The sequence below is a fragment of the Zea mays genome, chromosome 3 (genome assembly GCF_902167145.1).
Source record: "Zea mays cultivar B73 chromosome 3, Zm-B73-REFERENCE-NAM-5.0, whole genome shotgun sequence".
Classification (NCBI taxonomy): domain Eukaryota; kingdom Viridiplantae; phylum Streptophyta; class Magnoliopsida; order Poales; family Poaceae; genus Zea; species Zea mays.
In genome coordinates, this window is record NC_050098.1 from 46,109,829 (window position 1) to 46,128,725 (window position 18,897).

The window sequence follows — 18,897 nt, forward strand, 5'->3', positions numbered from 1 at the left end:
ATTTCGGCACCAGTCATCGTTGCAGGTGGGCGGTCTGTCACTACGACACCTTTCGTAAAGTTCTTGATGTCTAGGCGGAATGGATGGTCAGCAGGAAGAAATTGTCGATGTTTATCGAAGGACAAATATTTGCCACCCTTTTTCAACCAAATGAACATGAGAGCTTCCTTGCAAACTGGGCATGGGAACTTACCGTGAACACACCAGGCACAGAATAGCCCATACGCTGGTAAGTCATGCATGGAGTACTGGTACCAAACATGCATTCTGAAGTTTGTCTTCGTAGCTCGGTCATACATCCATACCCCTTCCTCCCAGGCACATACCAATTCATCGATCAAAGGCTCCATGTACACGCCCATTTTGTTCCCCGGGTGTCCGGGAATTATCAACGACACGAATATATTCTGCCTTTGAAAGCACACACCAGAGGGGAGATTGATTGGGATAACAAACACGGGCCAACATGTGTACGGGGCAGCGCTCATTCCATAGGGATTGAACACATCTGTGGCCAACGCAACACGTACATTACGAGCCTCTTCGGCTTTCTCACGGTGAATGTCATCAAAGTGTTTCCATGCTTCACCATCTGATGCGTGCACCATCTTGTCAGGATTATATCGTTTTCCATTTTTGTGCCATGTCATCTGTTTCGCGGATTCCTCTGTCATGTAAAGACGCTGGATCCTCGGTATGAACGGAAGGTGTCGTAGGATTGTCAAGGGGATGTCGAGCTGCCTCTTCTGTCCATCACCAGAGTCTACCTCCATAAACCTAGATGAATTGCACTTGGGACAGTACTTTGCCTCAGCGTATTCTTTCCTAAATAGCACGCAGCCCTTCGGACAAGCATGAATCTGCTCATACGTCATCTTGAGTGCACGAAGGAGTTTCTGTGCCTCGTACATGCTCTTTGGCAGAACGTGATCATCCGGAAGCAGACTCCCAATAACCGTCAACAAGCCATCGAATGCGTCTCTACTCATGCTATACTGTGACTTGAACACAATTACACGCCCAATGGCATCCAGTTGAGAAACCTTTGTCTGGCCGTGAAGGGGCTTCTGTGCCACGTCGAACATGTCGTAGAACACCTTTGCAGTCGGCTCTGGCTCGTCATCCATACATCCTCCCGTGTACTGTGCCTCCTGATAGTCGTTTAACATATCCGCTACCCCCGCATCCGCGTCATAATCCTCGACACGTTGTCTCAACACCTCCTCTCTCGTACGATGCGCTTCACCATGAAATATCCACCGAGTATAGCCCGACGTAAATCCATTCTTCCAAATATGTTCTACCATGGCCTTCTTTGGTTTTCTTTTCCGGTTGTCACATTTGCTGCACGGGCATGGGACTAGACTCGCTCCTCTTGCAGCTTCGCCATATGCCCGTTCCACAAAATCATCGGTCTTTCTAATCCATTCAGTGGTGACATCGTTCCTTCCTCTACGGCCCGTGTACATCCACTCACGGTCCTCCATCCTATAACAGGAAATTTCGGCAGCACCTCCCCTGCACGGGGAGGTTTCGAAATCCTGCAAATTAAATTATCAGCACGATGGCTGACATCCACACATAATTCAACGGCACGATGGCCGGCAATCATCAATACTCAATATTAACCTAATCATACACGTACATAAATTTAACACAAGAAAACTAAATATTAATCTAATCAACACAATATTAAACCTAATCATACCCAACGGGCGGGACGACGGGTCGCGGACGAATCGACGGGTCGCGGACGAGTCGGCGGGTCGCGGGGCGAGGCGGCGGGGGCACGGCAAGGGCACGGCGAGGGCACAACGAGGGCACGCACGGTGGGGATGCGACGGGGGCACGGTGAGGGCACGGCGAGGGAAAGCACGGCGGGGGCACGGCGAGGGCACGACGTACGGCGTACGGTGTGGTCGCGGCTGCGGCGGCTAGGGCCTCGCGGCGAGGGCGTGGGCGTGGGCGCGGCGGCGTGGACGCGGGCGCGGGCGAGCGTGGGCGCGGGCGAGCGTGAGCGCGCGAGGCGGCGGCGCGGCGCGGTGTGGGCGCGCGCGCGGCGTGGGCGGGCGAGGGCGCAGGCGCGGCAGCGTCGCGGCGGCGCGGCGGGGTCGCAGCGGCGATTTACGGCGGCGGCAGCGTGGATGAGTGAGTGAGAGAGTGAGAGAGAAAGAAGAACATACCAGCGCTATGTAAACGCGCTTTGCCGAGTGCCCGTGATCTGGCACTCGGCAAAGATTTTTTTATTTCAAAATAAGCTTTGCCGAGTGCCAGATCGGAGACACTCGGCAAAGGCTCCTTTGCCGAGTGTCGACGAGCTGACACTCGGCAAAGTCTAACTTACACTTCTTTGCCGAGTGTCACCCAGTGGGCACTCGGCAAAGCCTCCTTTGCCGAGTGTCAACTAACTGACACTCGGCAAAGTACTTTTTTTATTTTTTTTGTTTGTGCCCCCAAACTTTTTATGGTATGTTCCTACACTATGTAGACCTACATGTATCATTTGTGGACAATTATAACAGAGTTTCAATCGTTAGTAGATTTAGTTCGTTTATTTGAATTTTTTCGGAAAAATCAGATTTGAACTGCAGGTCACTCGAAACTTGGAAAACCATGCATGAAAAAATGATATTCATGTTACTTAGCATAAGTCACGACCGATTTCAGAAGCGTACCGGAAACTTCGAGCAACATGCTCACTAAACATGGCCGTGAACTTGGCATCCACATGTTTAAAAATTGTATAAAACACAAACAAAGTCAGAAAATCATGAAACTTGTCCACATGTCATGATATCATATGTACAGGCTGTGATAAAAATTTTAGAATGTTTGGAGAAAGTTGTGAGACACTATGTGTAGAAACCTAAGAGGACTACACATGAAATCATAGAGTTTCAATGTGGATCTCTTAGGTTTCTACACATAGTGTCTCACAACTTTCTCCAAACATTCTAAAATTTTTATCACAGCCTGTACATATGATATCATGACACGTGGACAAGTTTCATGATTTTCTGACTTTGTTTGTGTTTTATACAATTTTTAAACATGTGGATGCCAAGTTCACGGCCATGTTTAGTGAGCATGTTGCTCGAAGTTTCCGGTACGCTTCTGAAATCGGTCGTAACTTATGCTAAGTAACATGAATATCATTTTTTCATGCACGGTTTTCCAAGTTTCGAGTGACCTGCAGTTCAAATTTGAATTTTCCGAAGAAATTCAAATAAACGAACTAAATCTACTAACGATTGAAACTCTGTTATAATTGTCAAGGTTTGGGAGACAAAATAAAAAAATAAAAATATACTTTGCCGAGTGTCTAGAGATGACACTCGGCAAAGCCTCCTTTGCCGAGTGCCTACTATGTGGCACTCGGCAAAGACGACTCTTTGCCGAGTGCCAACCGTTGGCTCTCGGCAAAGACTAACAGCCGTCAGCTTTGGGACGGCCGCTGACGGCCCTTTGCCGAGAGCCCCCTTTGCCGAGTGTTTGACACTCGGCAAACTTGTCTTCGCCGAGTGGGGTCCTGTGCCGAGTGTCCAGCACTCGGTAAAGAGGCTCTTTGCCGAGAGCCTAACTTACCGAGTGCCCGACAAAAGGCACTCGGCAAAGAATCCAACACTCGGCAAAGCCTCGGATTCCGGTAGTGAGATCAATCTAGAGGTGGGCGATATCAGGGAGCAGCTACAGTGCCGGATCTACCTAGACGGTGAGGGAGGCTCCATGCCACGACCGGACTCACACATGTCAGTGGGTACCTTTTTCTCTCATTTGATGCTTGGATAGTTCGGCAGCCCGTAGTAGCTATTCATGCTTTACTGTTGCTTGCCTGCTTCAGAATGCTACCATTTCTTTTGTTTTCAGAAACACAACCTACATACATGTCATGTTTGTAGCTAGCTCTCTATCGCGTCTCGTAGATGATGAAAAGGAGAGTATATGTTTGCATTGTTAATTCCACTCATAAATGTTAAACTGAATATGTGTATTGTTTTGAGTTTGTTATCTGCAATTTTGCATCTTTGTGAGGTTTGCAGGTTTGTTTTGTAGGTTCATACATAGTCCAAGAGCAAGCATATACGTTGTTTCATACAAAAGAGCTATGTAAAGAGGCTGCGGATGAAAGGTACATAACAACAACTCACTATCTAGACTGCTATGAAGTTTAGTATGTTGTTTGTAACATCTCATTTGTTTTTCACTTCAGGTTTCTTTGGATAGCTCCAAAACCGAGAGCTATGTAAAGAGGTTGTAGATGGAAGGCAGGTACCTCCGTGATGTATGGTGACACATCGTCCCCATTCAGCCATAGCTCTAGCGTGTGGAAATAAAGCTGGCTTTGTGTGGATAGCTCAAAAACGAAGTGTTCCATTGATTAGAAACTGAAATGAGTTTATCAGTGCAATTCTTTGACATCTAACTATTTATTATTATATGACATGGAAGGAACTGTATTATGTTTTTGGGAAACATTATTGTTGTACCTTACAATGTTCATTTTGTATTTTGTGTTGAATAATTAGTTTGATGTAGAAAGATATTGATTTTGTACAGTGAGGTCATTATTCTATTTACAGGTACCTGGATTTCTTCACGGGTGAGTAGCGCTTGTGGATATGCTCTGTGTGTTTGTAGCACCCGCGAGTGTGCCCCTGGATTATAGCACCCGTGGGTGGCGGGTGCGGATGGAATAATATACCCATCATGGGTGGAGGGCATGAGTACGAGTTCAATATTTAAGTCATGGGTAAGAGTTTATGAACCCTATACCCGCGGGTTTTGTACTTGTTGCCATCCCTACCCCTGCCCTTTGCGGGTTTTGCACTCGTTGCCATCCCTACCCCTACCCTTTGTGGGTTTTGCACTCGTTGCCATCCCAACACCTTCCCTTTGTGGGTTTTGCACTCATTGCCATCCCTACCCCTTCCCTTTGTGGGTTTTGGTGCCACATGTCCCTAGAATCCCACTAGGGTCCTAGGACCCCTCAAGAGGGCTCTAGGCCCCTAGGGTGGACTCCCTCAAGCTTCTGCTCCGCCAACCACTGTCCAGGGCCATGGGGCCCTATGTTCCCGGGCTCTTGGAGGCCTCAGCCTGTTGTAGGGTCCAAGCATGCCACGTGTCCTCCGGACCCCACAACTACCCCAGTCAAAGGGGGCTCTCGACACCCTTGGCTGAGAGGGCTCATGATGCGCTACATAGCTCGACCACCCACTACACGATCAATCAAGGAGTTGGTGGTGTCATAAGACATGTCATGCATGTCCAATGGAATGGGCATGACTGTAGCAGCACTGCACCCACGCGCATGTTGTTAGGCCCAAACATTCTAAGGCATGACACCAGTGTGGCACTATGGCGGCATGTATGACGTGCACCACAACCCGCCAAATGTCTTGTGGCAACATGGACGACATGCACCATAGTGAACCACATCCCCGGTCATCCATGACATGCGCCATAGCCTGCCACATCACCGGACTCCTGTGATATGCACGCCCTGCATGCACCTAGGTCATCTTAGACATGGAGCGTGCGTCTATAGGACCTTGGACTGATATCAATATTATCTCCATTAAAATAGAGTGGGCTAGGCTGACTGATTGTCACCTAAAGTGGGGTGAATAGGCGATGTAAGGAAAATGGACCCCGTGTCATTTGGCTCAATAGATTTTGGTGTTTCATGATCAACATAACCTATGGACTAATGTGTTTGCTAGTGTTATGATTATAGTTCACATGATGCTAAAGTGACTTGCACTAAGGCATTGAGGAAAGCAACACCTCAAAAGAAAACATTATGAAGATCACAAGTAAAGATCAACAAGTATCAAGCAAAGTCCAAGAAACAAAGAATAGTGTTGCCACGGGCGGACTGTCCAACTAAGAGCATCGGACTGCCTGGTGCCACACGCCGGACTGTCCGGTGCACCAACGAACTATAGCCCAATGGCTAGTTCCAGGTGGCACTGGTGCAGAGAAGGCACCGGACTGTCTAATGCGACGTCCGGACTGTCCGATGTGAAAGCCTACAACGCCAACGGTCACCTGCGGTGTCAGATCCAATGGCTAGGCACACCGGATAGGAGCACCGAACTATCTGGTGACCCTACAAGACTGTCTGATGTGCCGCAGAGAGCAGCGGCTTTTCTACAACGGCTCAAATTGTGTTGGAGCCTATAAATACCACCCCAACTGGCCATTTCAAGGTGTGGGAGCAAAAGCAACATACCAAAGCATATTCTAGATATTTCCAAGTGCTCATACACCCAAGTGCTTAATACAATCACTCGGTGATTAGCGTAGGTGCTTTGCGAAGTGCTTAGGTTAGTTAGACCACATTAGCGCTTGCTCTAGGTGAATCCTAGTTAGTTGAGTGAGTTTAGATAAACCACACAACCCCTCACCTCTTGCGCGAGCCGTTGTAATTGTACTGAGTGGGGCGAGAGTCTTGCGAGACCATGACAACCCAGTTTGTGTCACGGCCGCCACCATGTACTGGAGGGAACGAAGCCCACGACGTTTCGGCAGAAAGCTCGTTAGTGGAGACGGCGGGGAGCGTTCGAGAAGAGCCGAAAGCGGAGCACCACTTGCGCGTGGAGAAGGCCCGTGGCTCTCTACGGAGTTACTTGACCGAGGTGCTTGGCCCTCGCGTGGACTTCCCTTTGCGTAGTGGCACCAACGAGGATTAGTCGGGACCCTGCGTGGTTTTGGATACCTCAGTAAAAATACCGGCATCATCCACGAGAGTTTGCATCTCTACCTTGCTCTTTAGCTTCCGCATTTATATTAAGCATTTAAGTTTCAATCTTGTCTTTATACTTAGATTGTTTAGGATTAAAACTTAGACATTGCGGTAGAGATAGCAACACTTAGACAAAAACTAGTTTGCACATTCTAAATTGTTTATTTGCATAGGTTTTGCTCTAGGGATTTATTTGTGGCCTAGTTTAGAGAAAGTTTTAGAAGTCCTAATTCACCCCCTCTTAGGCGTCACCTATTTCCTTCAATTGGTATCAAAGCCTAGTTTGGCTCATCGCTTTAGCTTCACCGCTAAAAGAGCCAACACTTTTAAGAGAAGGGGATGGATACCCATAGGCCACCACACTTCGACGGCACTATCTTCCCATATTATAGTGCTAGAATGGCTTGTTACCTAGAGGTCATTGATCTAGGTGTTTGGAGAGTCACTTGTGAAGGGATGAAACCACCCAAGAATCCCGAGAAACCCACCATGAGTGAGGAAAAAGAAATTCATTTAAATACTAGAGCCAAAAATTGCTTGTATGAATCTCTTAGCATGGATGTCTTCAATCAAGTTTTTACTTTAAAACTGCTAATGAGATTTGGCTAAAATTGCATGAGCTCCATGACAGCACATCCAATGTCCGTGAGCAAAAAACATTGCCTAGTTTTAAATGAGTATAATTCTTTTGCTGTGAAGGATAATGAGCTTGTTAGAGATATGTATTCTCGTTTGAATTTAATCACCAATGAGCTTAATTCTATTGGCATTAATAAGCTAGGTGATGCGGACATTGTGAGGAAGATTATCTCCCTGCTACCACAACAAAGATATGGGAGCATCATCACCATTATTCACAACATGGAGCACTTGAGTACAATGACCCCAACAATTGTGATTGGGAAAATCGCGGCATTTGAGATGTCGTGAAAAATGTGTCGGGGAGAGGAGCCCACTTCTTCAAGACCATATGCATTTGCATGCGATGAAAGAAAAGGGAAAAAGAAGGCTCCCACTCCAAGTTCCTCAAGTGAAGAAGAGGAAGAAGAAGAAAGTGATGATGATGAAGATAATCAACCATCAACATCATCCTCCGAGGACGAAGAAACAATCCGACGCGTCGAAAAGGTAATGGGGATGATCTGCAAGATTAATCTAATGGGTGTGCCCTTGCAGGTAGAGGATCTTCTCTTTAACATTGACACGAAAAAGCAAAGAAAAGAGAGGATGCTTCGCATGCGGGGAGAAGGGCCACTTCAGGGATAGTTGTCCAACTATGGCCAAACCTACAAAAGGGAGGAGCAAAGGCATGGCGCTTACAAGTGTCAAAACTTGGGATGACACTTCAAGCAAAGATGAACCTCCAAGAACGCGTAGCCACTGATCCTCATCACGATCATCACGGTCATCACGCAAGTGCCTTATGGCAAGAGGTAAAATGAGTATTTCATCCTCTAGTGATGATGAAGGTGAGAGAAACCCTCCGTAGATGAGCTTGCAGAAGCCGCTAAATTTTTCTAGGATGTTTGCACTAAGCAAAACACTCAACTTAAAACTTTGAAAAATAAGTTGATTAGCTCTCAAAATGATTATAAAGATTTGCTAGAAAAATTTGAAACATTTGCAAATTTGAATTGTGAGCTATCAACTAAAATTGAGTAATTAGAGTCTAGTGCTCCATCCACAACTACCGATGATGGCCTTATTAAAAAGAATGAAAAACTTAAACCTAAGTTAGCTAGCACCCAAGAATCCATTGAAAATTTTCTAGGGAAAATAGAAATTATTAGCATACACAATGATGAGCTAACTACTAAGCTAGAAAATATTGGTAGACCCCAGAAGCATCTTTAGTTGAAATAACTGAAATTATTAAGAAAGATGCTTCTACTTCTTGCTTTGATTTAATTGATGATTCTAACCCCTGCAATCAAGTTCTTGTTTAGAATGTTGTTATAGAAACATGTTCGGACGAGATTGCAATGGAGAATGAGCAATTAAAGTAAGAGGTGACTCGTTTTGGCAAGACTTTGTATGACAAGAAAGACAAAGCCAAACAAATCCAACCTCCTCAGGATAACACCACTGCGGGAGTGAACAAGCCTGTGGAGGGAGAAACTGTGATTTGTAGGCTATATCACAAAGAAGGCCACAAGTCTTTCCAATGCAAGGCGAAGACCGGGGATAAGCAGAAGCAAAAGCTCAAGCAAAAGCCAACAAGCAAAATCTCCAACACCTACATCAACAAGGTAGACAAAAAGGTTGCTACATCATATTTGATCAAAAAGAAAAAGAATGAAAAGGTGATAGCAGTCAAGGCCAACAAGCAAGCCAACAAAGGAAAGGGGGCCAAACGCATCTGAGTGCAAAAGGAAATTATTTCAACCATGAAAAGCACAAAGAAGGTTTGGATCCTGAGAGGGAAGTGAGGAGTCTGAAGGACGTCAGGGAATTTGGAGAGTTGGCAAATTTGGGATGTATATCATGGGATGCATCATTTTGGATCAAGTCTATTGCCAAGTGGGTTAGTGAATATTTTGGTCCCAAATTCCCCACCCATGACTAAGGTAACTAGATTTACTGTATTTCTTGTTTTTAGATATGCGTATCTATTTTTTGCATCTATTTTTTACCTTTCATACCTAGTGTCTCAATTGGTATTTACTCTTGTTTAAAAATGCATGCATACTAGGTAAATCATATGGTAGGATTGCTCACTTTCATTTCATATTCTTGAGCGAACCTACATGGTTTAAAATATTTAGTTAAGCACAGCACATAGCTTATTTAACACTACTAAGAAAATGATACATCAATTGGTATTTACATATATACTCTTCAAGAGGTATAATACTTCAATTGTGTTTCAATTAGTCTTCAATTGGTATCATTTAACTTATATGTGCCAAAGCTCGGATTATAGACAATTTGTCCCTCTTGATATCAAATCAAAGTGCATGTCTCCTACAAGTATTCAAAATTTGTATGCACACTTATAGGGGAGGTTACTCTATAATCTAAGTCTTTGAGACTAATACCTGTCTTCAAGTCTGTTATATGTAGTAGTCTCATTAAAGGAAAATGGAGTCCCCGGAGAAAGACAATAAGCTTCCACTGCATATCCACAAGTATTCCAAGACGACAATTGGTCTCGAGAGACTACAATTGGTTTCATACCTTCGCTTGGTGTACATTTGGTATCCTTTACATGTCTTCTCCAGTTTTTGCTTAGACTTCATTTCATATATTTTATTTCCAATCTTGCTATAAATGCATAAATTGTTAAATCTTATCTGTTACCTATGCATAAGGGAAGTTAGTCTAATCAAATCATGTCTTGTTCCTCTATTTCTCACATGTTTTTCCTAAGAAGAAGATCTCTGTCGGGGGGAGCATCTCTTCATCTCTAAAGGGGGAGAAGTTTCTTCCAAAAAGAGAACACTCATTTAGGGGGAGTAATATTTTTACTGCTTCCATTGGTGTCATTGATAAATCTTTTAAGAGGGCAAGTCTAAATTGCTTTCTTCATGTTTTTATTGTCTTCCTTTTCGGTGGTTGATGCCAAAGGGGGAGAAGTTTTAAGGACCAAAGCAATGAAAATTGTATCAAACACCAAACACCACCAAATTAAAATTTCTTAATCATTGATCCCTCAAGTGGTTTTGGTTCTTTGGTCTAAAATAGGAAGCAAGTGAATTATGGAGTTAGAGGGAGGCTTAAGTCCATAATCTCACATTGAAGGGACAAACATGCATCCTAGCAAGTAGATTTCATATTTTTATTGAAATGTTTGTTATATTCGCTTGCTTTGGTTGTGTTGTCATCAATCACCAAAAAGGGGGAGATTGTAAGGAAAGTGGACCCCGGGTCATTTGGCTCAATAGATTTTGGTGTTTAATGATCAACATAACTGTGGACTAATGTGTTTGCTAGTGTTTATGATTATAGTTCACATGATGCTAAAGTGACTTGGACTAAGGCATTGAGGAAAGTAACCACCTCAAAAAAAGACATTATGAAGATCCCAAGTAAAGATCAACAAGTATCAAGCAAAGTCCAAGAAACAAAGAATAGTGTTGCCATGGTGGACTGTTCGGCTGAGAGCACCGGACTGTCCGGTGCACCAGTGAACTATAGCCCAATGGCTAGTTCCAAGTGGCACTGGTGGAGAGAAGGCACCAGACTGTCTGGTGTGACGTCCGAACTGTCCGGTGTGAAAGCCTGCAGCGCCAATGGTCACCTGCGGTGTCAGATCCAACGGATAGGCGCACCGGATAGGGGCACTGGACTGTCTGATGTGCCACAGAGAGCAGCAACTTTTCTCCAATGTCTAGAATTGTGTTGGGGCCTATAAATACCACCCCAACCGACCATTCAAGGTGTGGAGCCCAAGCAACATACTAAGGCATATTGTAGACATTTTCAAGTGCCCATACACCCAAGTGCTTAATAGAATCACTCAATGATTAGCGTAGGTGCTTTGCAAAATGCTTAGGTTAGTTAGACCGCATTGGCGCTTGCTCTAGGTGAATCCTAATTAGTTGAGTGAGTTTAGAAAAATCACACAACCCCTCGGCTCTTGCGTGAGCTGTTGTAATTGTACTGAGTGGGGCGAGAGTCTTGCGAGACCATGACAACCGAGTTTGTGTCACAGCCGCCACCGTGTACCGGAGGGAATGAGGCTCACGACATTTCGGCCGGAAGCTCGTTAGTGGAGACGGCGGCGAGCGTCCGAGAGGAGCCGAAAGCGGAGCACCATTTGTGCGTGGAGAAGGCCCGCAGCTCTCTACGGAGTTACTCGACCAAGGTGCTTGGTCCCCGCGTGGGCTTTCCTTTGCGTAGGGGCACCAATGAGGATTAGTCGGAACCTTGCATGGTTCTGAATACCTCGGTAAAAATACTGACGTCATCCACGAGAGTTTGCATCTCTACCTTGTTCTTTAGCTTCCGCATTTACATTAAGCATTTAAGTTTCAATCTTGTCTTTATACTTAGATTGTTTAGGATTGAAACTTAGTCATTGCGGTAGAGATAGCAACACTTAGACAAAACCTAGTTTGCACATTATAGATTGTTTATTTGCATAGGTTTTGCTCTAGGGATTTATTTGTGGCCTAGTTTAGAGAAAGTTTTATAAGTCCTAATTCACCCCCCTCTTAGGCGTCACCTATAGGGATCAACAAGTATCAAGCAAAGTTCAAGAACGAAGAATAGTCCACGAAATAGGTGAAGCCGACCGAGGCAAAGCCGAGAGTAGATGATACTTCAAAGAGCGGCACCACTCCAGAGAAAGTTGATACTTCGAAAGCTAAAATTACCCCTGAGAAATCCAAGGGTAAAGAAGAGGAACGAGCTAAAAACTTCGAAGAGGAGATGACTGCACCAGCCAAAGAGCTATCCATTGGGCCACCTGGATATATTATTCGACATGCCCCAGGAAAAGAACTATCGGCTGAATAGATTGCCGAAGCATAAAACTATGCCGAAACGCTTAGATATCCATTGGGTTCACTTGTTTATGGCGGAAACGATGAAGACGACTACCCCTATTGTCTTCCAGATAGTAGAGAAATTGATGTATGTTGCATCATGATGGATAATAACGGATATCCGAAGCTTAAATGTGGGCTATCTGTAATGACGAAAGAAAACCTTGCAGATTGCTTGGCCTACAATAGCCTAATACTTTGAGCCAGCACATTTTATGGTGTAATTTTTATTTGATTTTCATTGTGTTGTACATGGACTTATTTTAAGCAAGGCCTTGAAAGCGCAGAAGGATGTCGAAGAAGCAAGTGCCCAAATGGTAATAAACAATTTGCGATCTGAAGTTATCGATCTTCGGCATAATGTTGAAGAAAAAGAAACAATGTTAAATAATTTAACTAAGGGTCTTATTGAAAGTTGAGGAAAATGGTAGTAAAATTTGAAGGCTAGAGTCAAAAAAAACCTTTAAAGCGTAAGGCGTATTAAGGAGCTTAAGGCTCAAATAAAAAAGAAGTCTGCGCATAAAGCCGAAATGGCTATGCCGAAGGGAAAGCTTGAAGCTATGAATGAAAATTTTAAATTAGAAAAGGAGAAGAAATATGGGGTTTAAAGCCAATAATCATGCCTCCAATACACTTCGCGGTGTGGTAGACGGGCAGTAGTAGGGCTGGAAACGAGCCTCGGCTCGGTGCCTGAACGAGTTCGGCTCGTCTATTCCACGAGCTGGCGAAAGAGACTCGGCTCGGCTCGGCTCGACCTTGGCTCGCGAGCCGGCTCGCGAGCCATATTTTGATACTTTTCGTTGCATTATTTGGTGAATTAACATTATATAAATTTGAAATATAGAATCATTATTCTACATTATGAGTAAATTAAATTATAACTTGTAATATATTCATCATCAAAGACTAAAAAATGTGCAATTATCCATAAAATTATCTAATATTTATTATTATTCCATAAATTGACTATTTTTGTAAAGCTCGCGAGTCGGCTCGGCTCGGCTCGCTGCAAAAACGAGCTCGAAGAAAGGACTCGGCTTGGCTCGTTCGAGGCTCGCGAGCCTTCCAGCCGCCACATTAGCGCCCAAAGCACCCTCCGGCAGTCCGGCACAACCGCAGAAATATTTCCGGTCCTCCCCATTCTCAGCCGCCCGCTAGGGTTTTAGTGTTTTAGCCTCCTGCGTCCCTCCCCTGTTCCCTCAACGCTTCTCTCCTCCACCTCTTCTCGACAGCCGCTGCCACCCGGAACCTTCTCGCAGCGACGCTATGTGGGCTCTCCGCCGAGCTGGTAACCCCCTCAGGTAGTGATCCTCCCGAACGCTGGTTGTCCGATTAGATATCCTGTTGTCACCTTCACTCCCTCCTGCATCCGTCGTGTTAGCAGTCTATTTGATCCGCGTAGGCCTGCTTATTATCTATGCTTATTGCGTCACAGCGCCAAGTAGGTCCGTTCCTTTTTTATTATCTTTTGCTCCCCGAAATGTGTGATCCCCTGTTAGTAGGTCGCGATTGCTTGGAAACACATGGGTACAACATTATGAGCGGATAAAGTTTAAATGTGTGCCGATTTCAGGATAACTGTATCTATGTACCCCCTCCATTCTTTTTTATTTGTGGCATTTTAGTTCAAAAATGAACTACCGGCCGACAAATATTCGTGAACAGAGAGGTAGTATTTGCCAAGGTAAAGAGTAAATCATCAGCATCTGATACGGTCTCTTCTCTTTTTTTTGTCTATATATATCTCGAGATTAGCTATTACAAGATCGCCAGATGTTTTTTTTAATATAGAGCACTTTCACATACTTGTTTGCTCAATTTCACATTCAATTGCATGTTCGGCTTTCATGTTTTTCATTAGCACACATGTGAATGCATGCTCAGGATGGCCCTCCTATGCCATGTTGTGCATGCAATATATTATAATAATTGTTTGCATCTTTGACTAACTACTTGATTCTGATTCAGGTTCCATGCCCAAAAAGTTGTGAGTCCCCGTGGTTGTGCGAGCCTTGAGGTGCTGCTAACTGCTGATGCAAAAAATGTTGAAGAACACCATGAGGCAGACTGTCAGAAAGTGTGCTACTGTCATAAGCCAAAGCCACCATCCTTCTTATTGTCATTTTCATCTGGCCAATTTGCTTGGAGTAGGGGTTTCTCCTCTCAGCCAGGTGCAAATTCTAGTGACAAGGATGATGAGTTAGAGGATGTATTTTCTGATCTCAATGTTCCACCAGAAGCTGGTAAAAAGGATGCTGGGTTGACATCTGAAGATACTTCTGATGAGGATGCCACTGATGAAATTGGCTTGCCTAGTATGGATGCTGATGCAAAACCTGAGACGGAGCACATTAAAAGGACTTTTGGTTCCACCCTTCTCAAGACTGTGTTGGAAGCTCCAAGGCATCAAGTCACTTCAGCGCTTGAGAAATGGGCAAAGGATGGCAATGCACTTGATAGGGGCGAACTCTATTATGTGCTCCTTAATCTTCGAAAGCGGAAGTGGTACCACAAAGCCTTGGAGGTATCTAACATTTAACTTACTGAGAGGTGGTTTTATATTTAAATTGGGTGCAAACATTTAGTATGCTGGATTGGATGTACTTAACCAGGAGGTGGCTCAATATTTAAATCTTTTAAGAACACAGTACAGTGGATAGTATCTGAAATGAATGGTATGCTTTACACCTTAACTTGCAAAGCTGCAATGGCCTGTTCAAGGTTAAACTATATTTAGCCAGCAGCATAGAAGCGTGTTTTCATGTTGGAAAACCTGCCAGGTACGGGCCGGTGCTCCCAGGCGCATAATTTGCTGAGCCTGGGGTCTGGATTACTAGCTTGCTGCTCAGCTGCCTGGCAGTGGCAGGCAGCATCCAAGCAGGCTCCTAATGCTGAAATGTAGGGGTTTTTTTCAAGGTGAAAATAAGTACTTAACATGTAAATTTTTGCCTTGTACTTATTTTTAAACATGTTACAGAGGGTAAAGACAAGAAAAGTGCAAAGATCCTTAAGTTGTAGCTTAGAAGGGGTTGGCTAAAATATTGTCTTATGACATCACAGCATGATAATCCCGAATGATATTGATATGTAAACTGCATCTATGCTGGTGTATCTGTGATTCTGTATAGTTCTAAGTAATGTCTTGGTGCTTTTGTTTTGTTTATTGCAAAAGACTTTGTTGCTTTCTGCTCAAGCTTTGTTCAGTCATTTTTCAAAATATTTTTTTTCTCTTTATACTTAATTCTGAAGTCTTTTATTTGCATTTCTTATTTACCTTTATCTATTGCCAGTACATTTAACCTATGCATGCATCAGCAATAGTTGTATGCATGTGTTCAACTTCATGCTACCACTTTGCAAAGTCCAGATAGGATACCCATTATTTGATAATCTGTAATCAGAAATGAACACTCAATTAAACATTCAACTCTGCACTGTATGCTAAATGATGTTGTATTAAGGTGATTGTGTACCTCCATATCATCACATGTGTGCTGTTCTGACTTGTGAAATAATTGTCACTATTTCTCTGCAGCTTGTTGAATATGTTCAAAATTCACAACTGCTCGAACTCGGAGAGCGTGATTATGCTGCACGCGTTGATTTAACAGCTAAGGTTTATGGTCTACATAAAGCAGAACAGTATATCGAGAAAATTCCTGCATCTCATAGGAGTGAGGTTGTGTATAGAACACTTCTGGCGAATTGTGTTGCTGAAGGCAATGTAAAAAAATCGGAGCAAGTTTTTAATAGGATGAAGGATCTTGGATTCCCAGTTACAACATTTTCTTCCAATCAGCTTCTGCTACTCTACAAAAGATTGGACAAGAAAAAGATTGCTGATGTTCTCACAATGATGGAAAAGGAGGATGTGAAACCATCTATCTTTACTTACAAGGTCCTTGTAGACGCCAAGGGAATGGTTGGAGATGTAGAAGCTATGGAGAAAGTGGTTGAATCAATGGTGAAAGATGGCATTGAGCCAGATCTCACGTTTAATGCTACAATTGCCAGACAGTACATATTTAATGGTCAGCGTGATAAAGCAGAGACACTTTTGGAGTCAATGGAGGGTGATGATATCCAGAAAAACCGTGCTGCTTGCAAGTTTCTATTACCTTTATATGCTTTTCTGGGCAATGGTGATGCTGTGGAAAGAATTTGGAAGGTGTGTGAGGATAATACTCGTATAGATGAGTGCTTGTCTGCTATAGATGCCTTCGGTAAGCTTGGTAATGTTGAAAAGGCAGAGAAGGTTTTTGAGGATATGTTTGTGAAATGGAAAAACCTCTCTTCCAAATACTACACCGCTTTGCTAAAGGTGTATGCTAATCAGAACCTCTTAGACAAGGGTGAGGAACTAGCAAAGCGGATGGATGAGGAGGGTGCCAAGTTTGGGACCCCAACTTTGAATGCACTTGTGAAGCTATATGCTGACGCTGGAGAGGTGGAGAAAGCTGAGTCCCTATTGCACAAGCTATCTCTGAAGAACAACGTCAAGCCCAGTTACAGCTCATACATGACACTGCTTGATAGCTACTCGAAGAAAGGAGACGTCCACAACTCGGAGAAAGTGTTCAACAAGTTGAGACAGATAGGCTACACTGGGAGGATCAGGATGTACCAGTTTCTGCTCCATTCTTATCTACATGCTAAGGCCCCTGCGTATGGATTCAAAGAGAGGATGAAGGCTGACAACATTTTCCCCAACAGTGCCGTGGCAACTCTGATTGCCGCTACTGATCCGTTCGTCAAGAAGAAATCAGTATCGGACTTGCTCGATTAGATTATGGAGTAGTGTGAGGTACTGAGGTCCATCATGTTGCTATGCGCATGTGCTGTTTCGATAAGACTGAGTAGTGTGAGAATATATGGTGAGATAATAACGTCTTAGTCTTGTAATGAACTACCATTGACTTTGCATTTAGACTCATGCGCTTTGCTGAACTTGTGAGTCATAGAAACAGGATAAAGTGCACTAGAGAACTTGTGCTAATTCTTGATATAATATTTTTTGTTATCCATTTCATTTATCCAGTAGAATCAAGATGAGCCTTCGCAAATCCTTTTGCGATTCCAAATCCCAATTGGCAGCTGTGTGCTGAAGTTTGACGGTGGCTTCTGAGACCTGCAGCTGATGAAATAGTTTGCAAGTTTCTTGACATGCTCAACGGCTCTGTGGACGGCTGTTTGCCACTGCGCTGTGCTGGTCTATCAATATAGGGGGGTTACTTTTGTGCTGTAGTTATTGGGTTGCTTGTTTTGATGGAGGGTCGGTTCAGTTGCTTTGAACTCACTACTAGGATAAAATTTGGCAGTGCAATTGTGGCGCGTGAACCGATCTATTTCTCGAAGAGGAATGCTAGCGTGGCAATGGGTAGGAAAGGAAAAAAGTCAAAAGCATTTTACTTGTTGATAAAATGTTTTCATGATACAAATGCTACTTGTGAACATTCAGCAATGCAGGTAACAGGCAGTTCGATTGGCCTCCACTCTCCAATTCTTCGAGTAGCAAAATTAAGCAGAGCCTCTTGCCTTGGCTCTTTTGGCAAAAGCCGCAAGGTCCTCTCACTCACCCAACTCGTAAAGAAATCCAAATCCTGAACCATGGAGGAGATGAGATCAGTGATGGCTTCTTCAGTTTCCTGTCCCAGAGAAAATTAGTAAGGTGAAAGGCTGTTTGACACGAGATCTGCTCCTCTTTTTTTTTAAAAAAAATCGTGCCAGGACATGAACAGACATGGCGAGAGTGAAACGTTGGCATCCAGGCTCCAGCATGCATCTAGCAACAGATATCAAGTGATCTAATAAACAAGGTGTTGAGCACAGTGATGTGCAGAGAAGAGCTGGGCACGCACTTGAGAGACGCAGTGACCCTGTCCTGTCCTGTCCAGGTTCATGTCTTGCAGTTCCAGCAGCCCATACCTGCAAATGGAACGGGTGCAGCGAACCCGCCCATGCCGAGGAGGATGGCACGGCGATAGATGTAACGGCACGACGCGGTGCCTTCCCTTTCATTCCAGTGCTCCCGGCCGGTAACTGCGTCGTGGACCCCGGCCCGATCGTGTAATCTGGACTCGCATAAAGGCAGCAGCATATTATTATGGCAGGCGCCAGCGTCCAAGCCACGTTACTAATTAGACACGTAAGCCTGCTGCATGTCACCAATTAGATTAGATCAGAATAACAGATGCCTTTTTTGTTTCCTCCACGTCCGAATTTTCCGTTGTCGAGCGGGGAGGCGTCTCCCGGTGGTTGTGCGCCCGCGGCCGTCGACACCCGTCCCGATACGGAACGGAACGGGATCTGCCTGCCCAGTGCCCACTAGCGGACGATTCTATGTGGTGTTGTCACGTTGTCTCCTACCGTCCCGTATCCAGCGCTATCGCTTATTTTAACTCCAAGCACCCCTGCCTTTACTTGCTCCAGGCTTTTGTCGAGCCAGTGTATTATATTGTAATGGGTTTGTTTACTAATTAAGCCAGAGAACGAGATTAGGGAAGAAGATACGCTAACAAGCTACTGCTGCTGTCTGACGCATTGCTGATCCCTTCCCGGCCGGCCGTTGTTTCGGACATCGACAGAGCGGGGTCGTCATCCCAATCATCGCTTACTGTATTAAGATGAACGACCTCACTTTGATTCCAACGGATTCTTTTTTTT

The 18,897-nt window shown here is 44.4% G+C and overlaps 1 protein-coding gene and 1 long non-coding RNA gene across 2 annotated transcripts; one reads left to right on the plus strand and one right to left on the minus strand.

The window, feature by feature from the left end:
- The first annotated feature begins 13,301 nt into the window (after window positions 1–13,301).
- LOC103650031 (pentatricopeptide repeat-containing protein At1g80270, mitochondrial) lies at window positions 13,302–17,267 on the plus strand. The gene is made up of 3 exons (XM_008675701.4): window positions 13,302–13,535; window positions 14,203–14,758; window positions 15,770–17,267. Exons 1-3 carry the CDS (start codon window positions 13,501–13,503, stop codon window positions 17,018–17,020), a joined length of 1,842 nt encoding a protein of 613 aa, XP_008673923.1. The 5' UTR covers window positions 13,302–13,500; the 3' UTR covers window positions 17,021–17,267.
- Window positions 17,268–17,616: 349 nt separating this feature from the next.
- On the minus strand, window positions 17,617–18,350 carry LOC103650030 (uncharacterized). Its single transcript, XR_563864.2, has 2 exons — window positions 18,093–18,350; window positions 17,617–17,879 (listed from the first exon to the last, which is right to left on the minus strand). It is a non-coding gene; the product is annotated as an uncharacterized lncRNA (long non-coding RNA).
- Window positions 18,351–18,897: the final 547 nt, after the last annotated feature.